The sequence below is a fragment of the Parasteatoda tepidariorum genome, chromosome 10 (assembly GCF_982258835.1).
Source record: "Parasteatoda tepidariorum strain Cologne lab strain chromosome 10, Ptep-v5.0, whole genome shotgun sequence".
NCBI lineage: Eukaryota > Metazoa > Arthropoda > Arachnida > Araneae > Theridiidae > Parasteatoda > Parasteatoda tepidariorum.
Window position 1 is genome coordinate 103312276 of NC_141764.1, and position 19933 is coordinate 103332208.

The 19933-nt window shown below is 29.4% G+C and overlaps 1 protein-coding gene across 1 annotated transcript in view; it reads left to right on the forward strand.

The window, feature by feature from the left end:
- Window positions 1–19933, forward strand: part of LOC107442153 (very long chain fatty acid elongase 4) — a 41696-nt gene that overhangs the window by 12021 nt on the left and 9742 nt on the right. The window contains exons 2-4 of the mRNA XM_043045592.3: window positions 12144–12221; window positions 15375–15559; window positions 16566–16643. Coding sequence (XP_042901526.2) covers window positions 12179–12221; window positions 15375–15559; window positions 16566–16643 — 306 coding nt within the window. The 5' untranslated portion in view covers window positions 12144–12178. The remainder of the gene's footprint in view (window positions 1–12143; window positions 12222–15374; window positions 15560–16565; window positions 16644–19933) is intronic.

Consider the following 19933-nt stretch of genomic DNA (forward strand, 5'->3'; position numbering starts at 1 on the left):
AAATCTCTGAGAACTGTTTTAAATGATATTATAACGTATAATTTCTATCAGCTCCAGTTCTGTTAAACATAGTCAGACTCCGTTTTAATGTTCCCTTTCTGCTACGCGACTTTTTCAAACTAATTTAATTTTAAGAATTAATGTATTAATATATTTTCTAAATAAATGATTCTTACTTTATATCGTATTACATAAGTAACTTTAGCGGTGTATCTTATCTTACTGTAATAATAAAGTATGGGTATTGCTGAATAACAAAAATGGTGGCAGCTAATTTACACCAAACAGTGTAAAAGCACATCGTTGCAGTAAAACCAAGAGTTATGCAAGGCGTTTCACTTCACCACTTGGGTGTAAAGTAATCAACACCGTTTTCGGTGTTGGGATAAACTAAATGGTTTTACTTAAAAAAAAACATTTCATTATAAACGAATTTAGTTATTTATTTTGATTTGAAAATTGCTATTGTAAATATTAATGCAATATATATATATATATATATATATATATATATATATATATATATATATATATATATATATATATATATATATATATATATATATATATATATATATATATATATATATATATATATATATATATATATATATATATATATATATATATATATATATATATATATATATATATATATATATATATATATACAACAAAATTAATAAATACAAAAAAACACGAAGAAAATTAAGAAAAACAATAAGTTTCATTTATTGAGCATAAGCTGCAAGCAAACAGAACTCATTAGATAAGTTCAAAATGAAGATAAAACTAAGGAAAATTACAGACATATGAAAAAGGGGGGGGGGAAGAAAAATAATAATAAGAAAAATAACAAACAACTGGGAAAAAAGGATAAAAATTTTTTATAAAAATCTGGAACATAAAAGATATAATCTTTTCATCAGCTCACACGATTATATCCGCAGATTATAAGAGTGCTTTCTGATATCGTATCAGTATAGCTAAAGCAAATTATATTAATGCAATAGTGTGTGGAGCACTCAAAAATTTTTCTTACCAAAATTACAACAAATAAAATAGAACACAATAAGTAAAAATAACACGTAAAAACAGAAAATAAAATAAAATAAAAGAAAAGAAAAAGAAAAAACAGAATAAAACAAAATCTATAAAACGAGTCGCGAATTCAAATGTACTTACATGAACGTGAAATTTTTCAAGAATGATTTAAAAAATATTTTCGTCACAAGATTGCCAGATTGCGAAATATGAAAACAAAAGAGCAAATTGAGCGTAACTAGAGGAGTTTTGTTTTAAAGTGTCGTTCTTACTGCATTGCTGAAGTGCATTAGATTTGTTAGTTACCAAGGATTTGCCCGAAATGGATTTGAACATGGAAAAATTATATGAATTGACAAAGAAAAATTTTTTAGTAAATAATTTTAGCCACGGATTTGCCCGAAATGGATTTGCACATGGAAAAATTATATAAATTAAAAAAAAAATATTAGATAATTTTAGCCACGGACATGCCTGAAACGGATTTGCACATGGAAAAAATGTATAAATTATAAATAAATTTTTAGTAAATAATTTCATCCACGGATTGCCCGAAATGGATTTGCACATTAAAAAATTATATAAATTAACAGAGGAATTTTTTAGTAAATAATTTTGACCACAGATTTGCACAAGGAAAAATTGTACAAATTAACAAAGAAAGTATTTAGTAAATAATTTTCGCAACGGATTTACCCGAAATGGATTTGCACATGGGAAAATTATTTAAATTAACAAAGAAAATTTTTAGTAAATATATCCTCAAAAATATACGATTAAAATTATTTATTAAATAATTTCTTTCTTAATTTGTGTAATTTTTCCATATGCAAATCCATTTCGGGCAAATCCGTGGTCAAAATTATTTACTAAGAATTTCTTTATTAATTTATACAATTTTTCCATGGGCAAATCCATTTCAGGCAAACCTGTGGCTAAAATTATGTGCAAAACAGGCAATTCATTTTTCTCTTTTCTATTTTATATTTTTTTCTTAAATAAATATTTATTTTCTAAAATTATTTATGGTCAACTTCTTTAAATTATCCAGCATAATATTACCTTGCGCACATCCATTTCGGGCCCATCCTTGGTAGCTAACAAATCAAACGCTCTTCCGCAATGCAGTAAGAACGGCACTTTAAAACAAAGCTCCTCTTGTTACGCTCAATTTGTGCTTTTGTTTTCATATTTTGCAATCTTGCACTCTTGTTACTAAAATATTTTTTAAATCATTCTTGAAAAATTTCCCGTTCATGTAAGTACATTTGAATTCGCTACTCGCTTTATAGATGTTGTTTTATTCAGTTTTTTCATTTATTTTATTTTCTGTTTTTGCGTGTTATTTTTACTTATTGTGTTCTATTTCATTTGTTGTAATTTTTGTAAATTTTTTTTTTTTACAAAAAACGAGTGCTCCTCATACTACTGTATTAATATATTTTGCTTTAGCTATATTGATACAATATCAGAAAGCACTCTTTTATGCGGATATAATCGTGTGGGCTGATGAAGAGATTATATCTTTTATTTTCCTGATTTTTTCTTTTTTTTCCCCAGTTGTTTAATATTTTCTTTTATTATTATTATTCACCCCCCCTTTTTTTTTCATATGCCTGTAATTTTCCTTTGTTCTATCTTCATTTTTAACTTATCTAATGAGTTCTGTTTACTTTCAGATTATGCGAAATAAATGAAACTTATTGGTTTCTTTAATTTTCTTCGTGCTTTTTTCTATTTTTTTTTGTATATATATATATATATATATATATATATATATATATATATATATATATATATATATATATATATATATATATATATATATATATATATATATATATATATATATATATATATATATATAAAAATAAATAAATAAATACAAGAAAACACGAAGAAAGTTAAGAAAAACAATAAGTTTCATTTAAAAAAAAATTATTCTTCACTGTTCAATATATTTCACACATTCAATCCAAAATAAAAATCACAACAAGATTTAGCTGGTAAGTTTAGTTGTAACATTTCTGCAGACAGCATTATTAAAAATTATTACCTTTACACACACATGCGTTCTCAATTTTGATTGGCTGTTTTGTGCGTTGCTAATCAGAAGTCTTCTGTAATTGGCTATGTGTTATCATTCCCCTTTCTTCTTATATATATATATATATATATATATATGTTCAAAATGAAGAATAAAACAAAGAAAAATAATAGACAAATTAAAAAAAGGGGGGAAATAATAAGTAAAAAAATAACAAAAAACAAAAAACAAAAAGTGAAATTTTATTTAAAAAAACCGGGAAAGAAAGATATAATCTTTTCTTCAGCCCACACGATTATATCCGCAAAACAGAGTGCTTTCTGATATTGTATCATATTGTATATTGTGTAGGCTGAAGAAAAGATTATATCTTTTTTTCCCCGGTTTTTTTAAATAAAATTTCACCTTTTTTTTTTTTTTTTGAACTATTGTTTGTTATTTTTTTACTTATTATTTCCCCCTCCTTTTTTTTTTTAATTTGTCTATTATTTTTCTTTGTTTTATTCTTCATTTTGAACATATCTAATGAGTTCTGTTTACTTGCAGCTTAAGCGTATTAAATGATACTTATTGTTTTTCTTAACTTTCATCGTGTTTTCTTGTATTTATTTACTTATTATATATATATATATATATATGTAATATAGAATTTCTCATACGAGTCATTCTATATTAACTGGTAAGCTTAAAACATATGTTTCTTATCAAGTTTAAGATGTAGAAGTCGGTCTCTCACAAAGAGCCATAAAAAGTCAAGATGAACCAGATAAGGCCAGATAAAAGATTATTTTCTGAAGTTAATGGACAATAATTTATCAATGAAGATAGTCCCAGAAAGTTCCCACCGTCAGAGTTGCGAGATACTTTTAGCGAATCAAAACCTCTAAATTTTATAAATTGAATGACGTTTCATTCAGATAAGAAGATACTTGCAACCACGCCCTCTCAGAATCTCACTTTAAAAACTCAGGACAGGCAAAATTGCGTGTCTTTTTCATATTTTCAATGGCTAGATAAAGCTGGGCCAAAGCCTAACAATCCCTGCAAAGGGGGAAACCTGATGTAAATATCCCACTCATAATGTTTGCAATACTCCATCTAACGAAATAAAATGCCTTTTTAACAGAAGCCGCCTAAGTCTCTTCAGTTATCGAGCCTTTAAAGACGTAACATGACAAGCCGGCAGTCGTAAGTAATTTGTTTGGTAATAATGGCCCCAGATATAAACAGAAAAGAACATTCTCATCATTGTCCTTCAGCGAAAAGACTACAGAAGGAGTACATTTCCCCTTCCGAAAAAGAAGATGAAAAGAAACAACTAATACGTCAACAAGTCCCGATGCATGGGGTGAAAAAGCTGAATTCCGTATAGTTCCCACCACAAAAGAAGTAAATAGAAAAATATGCAAGTGGATCGTCAAATAAACAATAAAAGGAACTTCATCGCCTGTTAAAGTCGAAATACAACCATGGAAAAAGATTATGTCAGAATAAATATTCATGCTAAAGTTCACCACCGCATCTGGATCAGTCAAAGAATCATCAAAAGCCATATGGAGAATTTCAACTCAGTAGAATCCCCAACCCCCCAAGAAAAGAAATGATATTACATCTTTTTACAGTTCAAAGTGAATCGGCATTCTTCCTCTAGGTGTCGACATCTAAAAGAACACTTGCATCAAATCATGGAAAACATCTGGACGGAGGATCTGGACTTACAAATGCTCAGAATCAAATATAAACACTTTTGTGAACACTTTCTTGATAAATCTAGAAAGAGTAACTATAAAAATTATTCCGCGTATCTTCACGCAAAATGTTTAATTCAAGCCTTTTAATATATAAGTATAAATTTGCATTATGACAACTAAACGCGCCATTCTTCTAAATGGGTAAGTTATTTTTATGAAAAATATTCAATTTCTATAAGAATTTTCATTTAGTTTCTAAAAATAAGAATTTTATTTAGTTTTAAAAGGAAGTTCAATTGTTTCTTATTATTTAATTGAATATTATAAGTATTTCGTGAAATTATGCTCTTCATTAAAGTTAATTTTAAGAGAAAAAGAAAAAAAAAATGTTGATAAATTTTGTGATAAGGGAATTTTCTAAAACATAATGAGCTAAAATGGTTCAAAATATTGAGGTATATTATGTTAATATTCTCTTATTGTTTGCATTATTTATTTTGTCATTAGTATTACTTGTATTATTGTTTACAAAATTTTTGAAAAAGTTTACATATGAAAATAAAAAAGAAGAAAAAATTAATGAGTGTAATATCAATGATAATCATGAAAATATTAAAAGTAATTGTGGAATATATAGGGAGCCGAATTCGGTTAATTCTAAAAGTATACAAACTTCTAATAATTTTAATAATACTGAAATTTGTGCCAATGTGGAAAAAAATAATTCAAATGTAACACAAAATGTAAATACAATTGAATTTAAGATAGATTTTTCAGATTTTGAAACAGTTGTTCCACCTTTTAAAGGCAAAAAACACGAAAATGTTAAATGGTGGTTCGAAGTATTTGAAGATCAGGCTAAATTTTTTAATTTATCTCCTTTACATAAATTTGTATATGCAAAAAGGTGTTTACGCGACAATGCGTTGATAATTCTTCGTAGCCATCCTAACATTAATTCGTTTTCTCAATTGAAAGAATTATTAATCGATGAATTTCTTGTTACATATAACTCAGCCGAAATTCATGAAATTTTAAGAAATAGGAAAAAGCGTACTCATGAATCAGTGCAGGAATATTTTTTAAAATTAAAAGAAATTGCAATTCAAAATAAAGTTGAGGAACAATCTTTAATGAAATATTGCATTAATGGCATACCCGATACAGTAGATAATAAAGCTATATTATATGGGTCAACTAATTTAAATGAGTTTAAAAATAAACTAAGAACATATGACCAAATGTGCATAGATAGAGAAAAAAATAAAATACATAATAATTACGTACGTTACAATACGCCTAAATTACAAAAGCAAAAGGAGGTTAAACTGCATTTAAGTGATTATAAAAATGGTGAGAATCAGGCGACTCATGAGATGCGAGATTTGCCGCCCAGACCGTGTAAATTTTGCGAAAAAATAGGCATACGAAAAGCATATCACTGGGGGCAATACTGTTTAAATAATCCGGCTATAAGTAAAAATAAAGCTGGAAAATCAAAGACCAATAAGTATCAATTACTTGTGTCAGGATACATAGAAAGTGAACAATCCGTACAAAAGGATAAAAAAGAAAAGAAAGATAACTCGAGTTGCATGCAAAAATTAATGCTAAACTTGGATACGGGATCAACAATAAATTTGATACCCGAGCATATTGTATTGAAATTGAATGTTCCTGTTAGAAGTTGCAAAGGGATAAATGTTATCCAAACAAAAGGAAAATTAACACTTGCAAAAATGTGTACTCTTAATTTAAAAATTGGTAATATGGTTAGGTCGACTGAGTTTCTAGTACTAAACAACGATCTAAACTATGCCATATTAGGGGTACAATCTTTATGTGATTTTCACATCGTTATAAATTGTGTAAAGCAAATTGTTACCCAGAGAAACAGAAAACTGATCACTTTCTCACCTCTGGAAAATCGCGACTTGACTTTACAAATAATAACTGAAAATCCAATGCAAATAAGTGTTAGTAACAGTAAACAAAAAGAGAATGAAACTGTGAAAGGGAACATTAAACAAACAATTTCAGAAATAAATATGACAAATAACGTAAACGAAAATAATCGTTGTACGGAAAAGATAAAAGAAAAAGTTAAAAAAGATCGAAAGAATTCGAATGTTTCTGAGATAAATTCTGGTAATGGAAACGAAATTTATCAGAACGTCATCCACGAAAAAACGGAATCGATAGAAAATGTGAAAAATTCTGATTTACTCAGAATTCTAAGGGAATATGAGGATATATTTGCTAAGAATAAATATGATGTAGGCAAAGTTAGAATAGAACCACAACGGGTGAGGTTGACTTCGGATTTACCGATCTCTTTAAGGCCATATAAAACATCTCCGAAACAACAGGAAGAAATCGATAACCAAATTCAGGAGTTATTGAAACATAATATAATAAAAGAAAGTTCTTCTCCATATTCTGCGCCAGTAACATTAGTATTTAAAAAGGAAGAAAATAAAAAAACGCTTTTGTGTGTAGATTTTAGAAAATTGAATCAGGTGACAAAGTCGGACGCTGAACCGTTACCTCCCATGGAATCTCTAATTGATAAATTAGCTCAAAGTTCTTATTATTCTTCTATAGTCCTCATTTCTGGTTATTGGCATTTACAAATCCACCCAGAAGACACAGAAAAATTAGCATTTGCAACACACAATCGGTTGTATGAATGGTTACGTTTACCTTTTGGTTGGAAAAACGCCCCAAGCATTTTTCAAAGAACTATTCGTAGAATCCTTACTAAACATAAAATTAAATTCGCTGCAAATTATTTTGACGATATAATTATTTTTTCAAACAGCTATTCTGAACATTTAGATCATATTAAACAAATTTTTGATATATGTAGACAAGAAAATATTAAATTAAAATTTTCTAAATGTTCCTTTTTAAAACAAAAAATTGACTTTTTGGGGTATGAAATAACAAACGGCACTGTTACACCAAATAATAGTAATATTGAAGCTATTAAAAAATTAAAACCTCCTACAAATGTAAAATCCTTGCAAAGATTTCTAGGATCTATTAATGTTTATAATAAATTTATAGATAAATATGCAGCTATTCGAGCTCCACTAAATAATTTGTTAAAAAAGGATACTAAATGGATATGGACAGATGAATGTCAAAAATCTTTTGAATCTCTTAAATCAGCTTTAACTAGTAAACCAATATTAAAAATATTTAATCCTTCTTATGATTGTCATATTTTTGTTGATGCCAGTACAAATGGTATTGGTGCTGTACTTAAACAATGTGATGAATCTGGTGTTCTGTATCCCGTAGCGTTCCACTCCCGCTCATTAAAAGATTATGAAAAGAACTATTTCATCACTGAGCTGGAATGTCTCGCTATTGTGGACTCCTTAAATAAATTTCATCACTACCTTTTTGGAAAGAAATTTACAATACATACAGACCATGCAGCCCTTCTTTGGCTTAAAAATGTTAAAAATCTTAAAGGGAGATTATTTCGCTGGTCCTTACACCTTAGTATCTATGATTATGTTGTAAAATATACAAAAGGTAGTACAAATATAGAAGCAGATATGCTTTCGAGAGAAATACCAGATTCAAATGTAAATGTAAACAATGATGGAGGTCAAGTATCACATCTTTTGCAATTAAATGAAATAATAGAGGCACAAAAATGTGACAATTTAACTGGAAAATTTGTAGAAATAAATGATGTATTATGCCTTCGTAAAAAAGGATTTACTAAAATTGTAGTACCTTTTTCATTACGGTTAAAATTACTCAAAATTGCTCATGAAAAATTTGGACATCCTGGTATGCAAAAAACGATTAATTTATTAACTCCGGTATATTATTGGCAGAACATTACTTCTGATATCACTAAATTTATTAAGCATTGTCACACATGTCAATTAAATAAGAAGCCCCGGCAAAAAAGATTTGGGCTTTTACAATCAATGCCTCCTGTTGATAAACCTTTTGATTTACTTGCAATTGATAGTGTTGGTGGTCTTAATCATTATAATTCAACAAAGAAATATTTGACCTTAATTATTGATCATATGACAAGATATATATGGGCATTCGCTTCAAAATCTATTACAACAGAGACTTATACCACTTTTCTTCATCAAATCTTTCAAAATCAAATACCTGCTAATCTCTTAAGTGATAGAAATGCAGCTTTTACATCTTCGCATTTCAAAAAATTTCTTAAGCATCATAAAGTTAAACAACTTTTAACTACAGCGCATAGGCCTGAAACTAATGGCAAAGTAGAGAGATTAGGACAAACAATAATCACACGTTTAAAATGCAAAATTAATGAAAATTCTTCCAGGATACCGTGGCCTAAATTATTAAAAGAAGTGGTTCAGGAATATAACCTAACTCCTCACTCAGTTACGGAATTCCCGCCGTCATATTTATTAAATGGCATAGTTCCATATGAAAATCCTTTAAAAGAGGATATTTATCCTCCACTTGAAGAAGCTAGGAAAATAGCTATCGAAAACACAAAAAGATACCACGAGAAAAATAAAGTTTATTACGATTCTAGATTTGTAGATATAAACTTTTCACCAGGTGACACAGTCATGTATGAAGAGTTTAAATATCCTAACACTAGAAAACTCTCTCCAACTTTTAGTGGTCCTTATAGCATCATTCAAAAAATGTCTGATGTAAATTACGAAATAAATAAGAAGAATAGTCATACTAAAGAAAAAACAGAAATTGTACATGTTTCTAAACTAAGAAAATATTACGAACCAGAGAAATTAAAGCTAAATCATGAATAAAATTTATTAAATGAAAAATATAAATGTTAACGAGAAAAACAAATATATGATTTGTTTTGCAGTATACAAATTTAAAAATTTGAAATTATTAGGTACATGGTTCGTTTGAACATGTGACCCCTTTCTTGAGAGAAGATCAGACCCCTCAAAATTTCTACAGAGGGAGGGTTTACCCGAATTTTCAAAATAAATATGAAACGAAATTTCTCATATGATCTAACCAAAAACAAATAATATTTTATTATTGTTGCGTATTTTGAGATAGGATCTTCCGTATCAATATTGCTGAGATACAGGATTGTTCTCCTTTTGGGGAACTACAATTTTGTATCCAGTAAGAAGCCCTTAACGATACTAGAATATTAAATTCTAGAGTAACGACACATTTGTGTCCCTTTCTTATTTCTTTCATTCACTTTAGAAATATATGTGAATAATGAAATTCTGTGTATGTGTTTTTAAGTTTATTATTTCTAATTTGTTTTCTGTATATTAACTTAAAAAACAAAAAGAATCTTCACTTACAGCATTTTGTGGTGTTATTAAACAGAATTTTTCGTAGAAAAAAAATATTTAATAAGATTAGAGACTCTAAATCTTTTTGTTTATGTTTTTGCTATATGTTTATGTGTTCATAAATTTTGATACATTACCTATAGAAGATAATTTGATGCAAACATTACATAATGTTATACATAATAGATATGCATGTTGTCTTGTGCACAGCTCTTACTTTAGATTTGTTATTTTTGTTTTGCTTGAAGCTTTTTATTTGATCAATTAGTGTGTGTTTTGTTATAATTGAATTGAAAATTCTGATGGAAGGGGTTGCAAGTAATTAACCATAATTTTTCTAAATTTAATAATGAAATAAAATTTTTTTGGAGAGGGGGGATGTAATATAGAATTTCTCATACGAGTCATTCTATATTAACTGGTAAGCTTAAAACATATGTTTCTTATCAAGTTTAAGATGTAGAAGTCGGTCTCTCACAAAGAGCCATAAAAAGTCAAGATGAACCAGATAAGGCCAGATAAAAGATTATTTTCTGAAGTTAATGGGCTATAATTTATCAATGAAGATAGTCCCAGAAAGTTCCCACCGTCAGAGTGGCGAGATACTTTTAGCGAATCAAAACCTCTAAATTTTATAAATTGAATGACGTTTCATTCAGATAAGAAGATACTTGCAACCACGCCCTCTCAGAATCTCACTTTAAAAACTCAGGACAGGCAAAATTGCGTGTCTTTTTCATATTTTCAATGGCTAGATAAAGCTGGGCCAAAGCCTAACAATCCCTGCAAAGGGGGAAACCTGATGTAAATATCCCACTCATAATGTTTGCAATACTCCATCTAACGAAATAAAATGCCTTTTTAACAGAAGCCGCCTAAGTCTCTTCAGTTATCGAGCCTTTAAAGACGTAACATGACATATATATATATATATATATATATATACATATATATATATATATACATATATATATATATATATATATATATATATATATATATATATATATATATATATATATATATATATATATATATATATATATATATATATATATATATATATATATATATATATATATATATATATATATATATATATATACAAGTATATATATATATATATATATATATATATATATATATATATATATATATATATATATATATATATATATATATATATATATATATATATATATATATATATATACATACAAACTAACCTTTTCTTTTCGATTGGTATTTATTTTACTTGAAATAATTTCGCCAAGATAACCGAAATATTATGCAGATCATGAAATACGGATTAGATGCAAACTTAATTACATGTTTAAGAATAGTCTCAACTCTTTGAAAGCATTTAACTTTTCCATGGATCCATAAGGTTTCGCGAAGCACCATTTGGGAACCACTGATTTTGTCGTATTTTTCAAAACATGCTAATTTCAAGGTAAAGCAACGTAAGAAATATTTTATATTTTCTAGTAAAGTTTTCTTCCTGTCATAATTATATTAGTATTTCTGTGTAATTTACTCTTAGACAATTTTTTAGCCTCATTCAAATTGGTTTTTATTAGTTTAAACAATATTGAAAATACATTTAAAAATAAATTTAAAAGTAGTATTAATTTTTCCGATCAAAATTATTAACAATAAAATTTATTGCTTTAAATGTGTAAGGAGGAAACCATGGGAAATTTTAATGTTAAACGATATTTCTTGTCATTTTCGAATTTTTTAAGTACAGTAAATAGCAAATGTCAGTCCATTATCAAATGTTTATTGAAAACAGGAAAATTAACAAAACAAACAACAATTAACAAAACTTAGCCTAAAATTTGAGGCCAAGTAAGCAGAGGTTTACGATTTGGCTTAGAAGGTTTTGAAACCTTGGATTTCAAGGGTATCAATTTTAAACCAGTAAATAATTTGACCAACCAGAAGTAACAGATTTTCTGAAAGTGGAAATTTGTTTTATTCTATATGAACTTTATTTGTTGTTGCTCTAAAATTTCAATTGTATAAATATACTTTATGTTCTTACAGCATTAATTTTTTTTTCATAATCCATCAACGTCAGAATGGTCAGTTTTCAAGGTTTGAAAGATTTTTTCTTTAATGAAGGCAAGTATTTCCCCACATTTTTTTTTAAAAATAGAAATAATATATTGTTAAGAGTTCTTTTCTCTGTGTTCCAAACGAGCGACTATTTAATAGCATTCCATCAGTGTGTGAAACATTCAAATGTCGTGAAAAAGATTATCAAAAAATTAAAATAATAAATGCCTCAATCATTTTGAAAAGATATATTCAAGGATACAAAACTTGATTTCCGAAAGTTTATCGCCTCCTCTCCGGCAGAGGTTATCTTATTGTATTGTAGACTTCCATTCTCCAGAAAAAGCTCTTCTGTCAGATCAATAAAGGAACTCCCAAAGAGATGATCCAAGTTCGAATCAAAGCGACGGCTGGTGAATGCAAAATCTACTCCCGGCTCGCATATCAAGTGATGGATACATTATAGGTTCTATTTCCATTGTCTCGGGCTAACCGCAAGAGGTTCTCGTAGTTTCCTACAATTGTGGGTTAGTTAAATCAAAATCTCCAGTGCGAAGTCAAGTATGTTCCCTAGTGCTTGGTCCAGGAGTACCTTCGTCTTGTAGGTCGGGCTCTACACAAGGCCATGGAGTTGAACATTGAAAGACGTTGACAAGAAATGGGTCGGCTGTTCAATGTTGGTTATAAAATGAAATAAAACAAAGGATACCGAATGGCTCTGAAATGAAAAATACAAAAATAGCGGCAAAAGTGGTTGAAAATTAGTTTGAATTGAACCTATGTTAGGATATTAAATTGACAGATACATTTCAAAATTATTTGGACTTCACTTTTGTAAAAAAAAAATTAATTACAGAATATCAGAATGAAAGTTTGAAAAAAAAAAGTAAGTCCCTTATTCAAACATTAATTTTTAAAATGTATAAAAATCAATGAAAAAGATCAGAAAATAAAAAAAATAAGTATGAGGGTTGCTATTTATATTTCTGGCCTAATAATGAAAAAACAAATATGTAGGATCGAAATTGGTTTTATCGTTTTTCAAAATATTCTTTTTCCAGTCCGATTGAGGTAACTCCAAAACATGCGTTTTGAATGCATCAATCGCTTCTTCGGGGGTCGAAAATCGTTGTCCACGTAATTTATTTTTGATGTGTGGGAATAAGAAGTCATTGGGTGCCAAATCAGGGCTGTACGGCGGATGACCCATCAGTTCGATCTTTCGCTCCGTCAGAAATGCCTTTGTTTGAGTCGATGTGTGAGAGCTCGCATTGTCATGATGAAGAATGATTCGCCTGTTCTGCTTTTTTCGAATTTCTCCGATGACTTCTGGCAAACAAATGGTCGTGTACCATTCAGAATTGACCGTCCTGCGTTGCTCTAACGCCACTGTTGCCACATGACCGGTAATGCCGAAGAAACAGGCAATCATTTGTTTCGATATGCTTCTTCCTCGAAGAACTTTTGTTGGTTTTGCCTCGTCTTGGAAGACCCATACAGTTGATTACTGTTTTGTTTCCGGCTCATATGCATAGATCCATGATTCGTCACCTGTGTAGATGTTATACACAGCCTTTGATGTACCTTGAACGTATTTTTCCAACATTTCCTTGCACCAATCGACACGAGCCCTTTTTTGAGCGTTTGTCAGATTATGCGGGATCCAACGCGAACAAATTTTTTTTACGCTCAAATGTTCATACAATATTTTTTGATGCTAGTCATACTAACGTCCAAAGACGCCTCTATCTCACGGTATGTCACATGACGATCTTGCTTCATCAGTTCACGCACAGCATCGATCTTTTCTGGCACAACAACGGATTTTGGACGACCTGCACGGGATTCGTCCTGGATCGAACATCGACCACGATTAAATTCGTTATACCAATTTTTTACAGTGCTGTAGAATGGCGCTTTATCGCTGAGTAAAGAATTAAGTTCATCGAAGCACTCTTGTCTTGGCAATCCACGTCGAAAGTTATGAAAAATAATGGCACGAAAATGTTCACGATTCAATTCCATTTTTTGAAAGAGAAGAACTTTTCAATTTACTGTCAACAACACAAATGAAACTATAATGGTAAATCGTCTGCTGAATTTATGTTTAAAAATATCAAACTTTCGATTAAAATCGTCTGCGGTCGCCTAGCAACACTCACTGTTGCCAAGGCCAGAAATATAAATATCAACCCTCGTATAGTAACAAAGTAGATAAAAATGGAGGTTCTATACCAGAGTTAAAAGAAAAATTTTAGATTGAATCAATGAGCAGCGTTTTTTTTTTTGGCTGATCTGTCTTGGAAAAACTCAACTTGAAACTGAAACAAAACTATAGATCATGAACTGTTTACTTTTTACCTTTTATTCAGCCCAACTGGAAGCTCAGTTTGCTTTAGATTTCCGTTGCTAATGCTAGAAAAGAAATTTCACAGATTTCATGACAATATATTATTAAGTGAATAAGCCTAACAAACAGAAACGGAAAGATATATCACTTAATGATATAAAAACTTTATTTGCTGAGTAAATATATGAAGGATAAATACATTAAAAATAGGACTTCTTTAAAATTCGATTTCTCTGGAACTATTCGACCGATTTTGCTAAATTTTGCATTTTGTCATATACTATAACATTCTTTAAAATGATGTGTAAAAAATTTACGCATTGCAATTCAAAAGTTTTTAAGTTTTTTTTGACTATTATTAAATAAAATAATAAAAAATTATAAATAATTACTAAAAGTTACTTTTTGCAGGGAATTATCATTGGATAAGCCAATTTTATAATTGTATGCAATAAGTTTTCAACTCGCTTAAACATTTCTCGAGATATGGTGCAATACGTAAAAATTAAAACTAAGGGTTCCAAACTTAGAACTGCACTCCAGACTAACCTTTTGTGACCCCATTTCCCAGATTCCGGTTAACTCGTATATTTTAGAGGTCAGAAATCCGAATGTTTACTTAGTGACAAAGTGACTTTTTGTGCCTGATTTCGCAACTTAAAATATGATCTGCAATTACTTAATTACCCTATTAGAGATCACCCCCTTTCAAACCATTGCGACAGAGTCCTAGGACGTGAATATCCCATCATTTGATCAAATGTTATTAAGGGGGGGTACATTTTTTGCTCTTTGTCCGTATTATTGTTTTAGATAATATAGACTAACAATTCCTTTCTTCTGTGTGTTGTTTTTATTTAACGCTATAGATCCAGATGACCTTGAAAGGATTGGGAGCTTCTACACTATAATATCCATAGTGTGTGCCTATGTGATATTCGTGACATACGTGGGTCCCCGACTCATGAGAGGCCGGAAGCCATTCAAACTGAACAAGATATTGATCACATACAATGCATGCATCGTTCTAATAAATGCTTTCATCACATACAAAGTAAGCAGGAATTTATTATAATTCGAGAGATTCACGTAGTATCGCGAACTCGGCAATTCCGAAAGTTTGCAAAATACTTAGATACCGACAATACTAAGTCACAATTTAATGTGAAAAGGTCACATCTGTATAAAATGTAATATTTATTGCTATAATGTCATAAGACCTTGAATATTATTTTTAAAAAAATGAGAAAATTATCAAAATTTTCATTTGAGTACTTTAGTTTGAATAATATGAATTCTCGCAGAATAAATTATAATGGAATATATATTTTTCACGCACTCTTTATTAGTTTCAGTGAAAGTACGTTTCTTGTGTTTAATTTTGAGTAACGAATTTCTAAAGGCTTGTCAAGAAAATGGCATTTTAGTAAGTGAAAATCCGATCATTAGTTTAAAAGTAACTCAACAAGTTTTAGCTTTATTTTTTGTCACTATACTTGATTTGATAAACTGAATTTTAAATTTTTGTCCGAAATGAATAATATCAAAAAATTGAAGCAGAAAAAGGTTAAAGGTTTAGTAACCTATTAAGGTTAAAAAAAAATCCTCATGTTTCGAGCCCTCAAAAATCGAACATTTTCGAAACTCTCCAGATGTGAATGAAGAATTCAAAACAGATTAAAAAAGAAATAAATAAATCTCACAGTTGCCAACCGAAAAAGGAAAATAAAACCGAAAAATAAAATAAGAAAAAACCGCGACTGGCTTATCTGCCTCTTTTGGTAACCGTGGTTTCCTTAGCCTACCGCAATTTTTTGTTTTTATTATTTATTCATTGCTTCAGCTTTAATTTATGTGTCGTTTTTTTCATTGGCAGCCTTTCTTTTCATTTTTTTTTTGAATTTTATTTACGTCTAGTGAGTTTTGAGAGCGGGTGCCTGCTCTTAAGAGCTCCAAACATATAATTTTCTTTTTAACTTACTAAATTTTAAAGTGAAGGAATTTGTTCCAACTGAATTTTTGTTTATTTCATTGCATTAATTGGGCTCATTTGTTTTCAGATTGGAAGCCACACTTACCCTCGCATCTACATGGTATGCTGGTCCAGAGATTCTTATGATGTTGATTATCACATAAAGGTCATTATTCAAAGATTTTTTAAGATATCGAAAAACAGAAAATGAGTGATTTTCTTCCGTGCAAACAATTATTTCTTGAAACTACAGTCGAGCCCCGGTTTAGCGAACCCCTATTTACCGAACTTCATGATTTAACGAATTTCATGAAGTGCATAAAGTAAAATGTATAGGAAACAATGAATAGCGACTCTTAACACAGTGGGTTAATGATAATAAATCTCCAGTGAGAATTGTTGCTTTTTCTGATGCTTTTGCACGGTTTGGAAACAGAGAAAACAGGGCTCGAAAAAACTCAGAAATTTTACCCGTCCCCGAGGACGGCTTGCCCAACAATGTACCCGTCCTCCTTTGAAACTAACCCGTAGCTTCTAAATAAATAACAATATAATTTTCTCTTATTTATTATAAACATTTATATGAATTGCATAATGAATTAGTAGTTACTAGGATAACATTAAACGGTAATAAAAGAAATACTAGGTTACTAATAGTAACCTAGTATTTCTTTTATGAAGTAATTTATTTCTTTTATGATAATTATAATTTATTTTTAAAATTAATTTAAATGACAAAGGTCAAGTTATCTGGAATGTCAATTTATCAGAGGGTACTAAGTCTTTTAAATTAATCAAATATGACGCTTGCCAGCTCCACAATCAAGCCAATGATTTACAAAGGTTTCTGCACAGAAATCTGAATGAGGTTTTCCATTTAGGTAGATGTTCATAGTTGCGTTAAACGCTTCTTGTTTAAGACCAGTACGTATTGTGTTTTTTTTTTTTTTTTTTTTTTTTTTTTTTTTTTTTTTGTAAGTTCATTGCTGAAAAGCCCATTGTAAGATAACAAAAATTGAAAATGTATCACGAACATTAACGGGAAAATTACATTACGGATTCATTACGGATTCAACATTAACGGATTCGAGAAATTTGTTGTCCGCGGAGAATTTTTGACCGCCGAGGACGGGCGGACGGGCTGTTTTTCGAGCCCTGAGCGAAAACTTACCTAATGCATCAAGAGTATTTTCTTTTCTTCATGATGCCGAAAAAGAACTTTTTAAAGTAAGAAATCAAGCAAATAAGCAAACCTTATTCACGAAATGCTTTAAAAATTCAAATGAATCAGGGTGTAATCATTCGTTGTACTTTAAGTTCCTGAATAAAAAGTGTAAGATTTGTTTATTAGAGATCGAATATTTCATAAGCTGAGTCAAATTTATTTTTAATTTCGCCGTTCGATATTACGAATTATCCCTGATTTAGTGAATAGTATTTTCGGTACTTATGAATTCGTTAAATCAAGGTCCGACTCTATTTCAAAGACAAAACATATTTGATAGCTACCCTTTCTGTATTGTCAACTGAGGCAGGTTTTTCATAATAATAATAATTATTTTTTGGGTCCGTTTTGTCACGTCAAGTATAATCTTCTGAGGTAACAATATCGATATTTAGAATAGAAGGGCTAGTTCATTCCGCTCTTAGAGCTGAAGCTACGATTTCCCTCCTCATGATGTCATGCTGCTCACAGATCTCGGAGATCGCAAGCAAAAATATTATGAAAATTTTATATCATTCTACCTATAAAAATAAGTTCAACTTTTTCTTGATATTAGCTTTCAAACTTTATGCAATTAACATATTATTTCTTTTCAAAAACGAAGTTTTAAAAATTTTTCTTGGCCAAAATATTAAATTACTAGTTGTCGTAAATGAAGCTATAAATACTTTATTTTAAAATTTTCAGTATTAACTTTTATTATTAAAAACAATTTGATGCGTATATCGACACTTTTTTAGCTACATATTGTTCGATAACAATAACTTGTAAAGTTAGGTTAAATTTAGAATCTAGATTTCAAAAAATGCTGTTAATGGCAATTTGTTTATACTTAATCATTAGGAAATAACAACCTTAAACGCTAATTATTCTAACAAAATAATAATTTAGGTTCATAAAATGTTAGAAGTTTTACAATTGGTTATAGTTATTAAAGTTTAAAAGAATATAATTATAGTGAAAAAGTAATTATATTACAACTATAAAAATAATAAATATTTAGAATAACTACATTAAGAACTAAGTTATGAAACTAGGAGAATTTTAACTATTAATTATCTATACTTTTCATTTAAGTTTTTATTTTCTTTGACTTATTCATTTTTTTAACTTTTTGCCTTTTTATTTTGGAGTAGCTGGGCTGTTTCAATTCAGATGACAAATTCTTATAAAAGTTCTGAAATGCAACATAAGTATATTGCTGCTTTATTCAGTGCGGGATATCGTCCCTCTAATTCACTTATAAATTTTTTGATGACACCTTTTTGATTTTCTGGCCCATGTACACTTTGAAAAATGTTCTCAAATTCCTGACACACTTCCATCCATGCTGCTGACGGAACAATTAGTCCTCCCTTAGATAAGAGAGCACTTGGTAAAGTTAGAGCAATTTTAAAATCATTCTAATTGGCAATCCAAACAAACGATTTCTCATATCATCTTCATAATCTTGTTTTAAGAAATGTTTACTGCATATTCGTTCATATTTAATATTAACTGGGTCATTTCGTTTGCAATGTTGAGGCCATTCTTTACATAGTTGCTTATTTACTTTAGGGAACACGTGGAAAATCATGTTTTTTCCTTTTGTGTTTCTATCAGAATTTTTGTAAGTTGCAATCGTACAAACTGGCATTTCATAAATAATTTAAAATTTTTCCAATTCACTTCATCAAACTGAGAAAAATCATTTTAGGAAACAAAGAATGTCTTGGAATATGCCAAAAAAAAAGGAATGCCCTAATATTAGTTAAAGCTAGTTAGACCGAAAGCTTTGTTCTTGGTGTAAAAGAACGCAAGCTTCGCGCCACAATGACGTCAAAAGTGAAAGTCGTAGGTTTGGCGCGGCGAGAGTTTCTTCAAAGGTGTGAACTAGCCCTTGTCTGGCAAGATGAACAAAGTGCCCATTCATTGCGTAATTAGGGTAGAATCTTGTCTACTATGGATCGATCCAATAATGTACGGAGCCGAATAATATTGTTTTGAGACGTTCTTTCGATCAGATATCGGTGTTCTGACGAATAATACGAAATCAACGAGAAAGGTTAATATATGAATTAGTAAAAGTACAACACTATATTAATAAGTATAAATAAGTATTAATATAAAAATAAGGAAAATAATGTATAAGAGTAAAAATAATATATTAAATGCAAATTCCTAGGTGCAGCAAGGCTGATAAAAAGAAAATAGTTAGTTCAGTGGCCAGATCATTAAAAACAACTATAAAA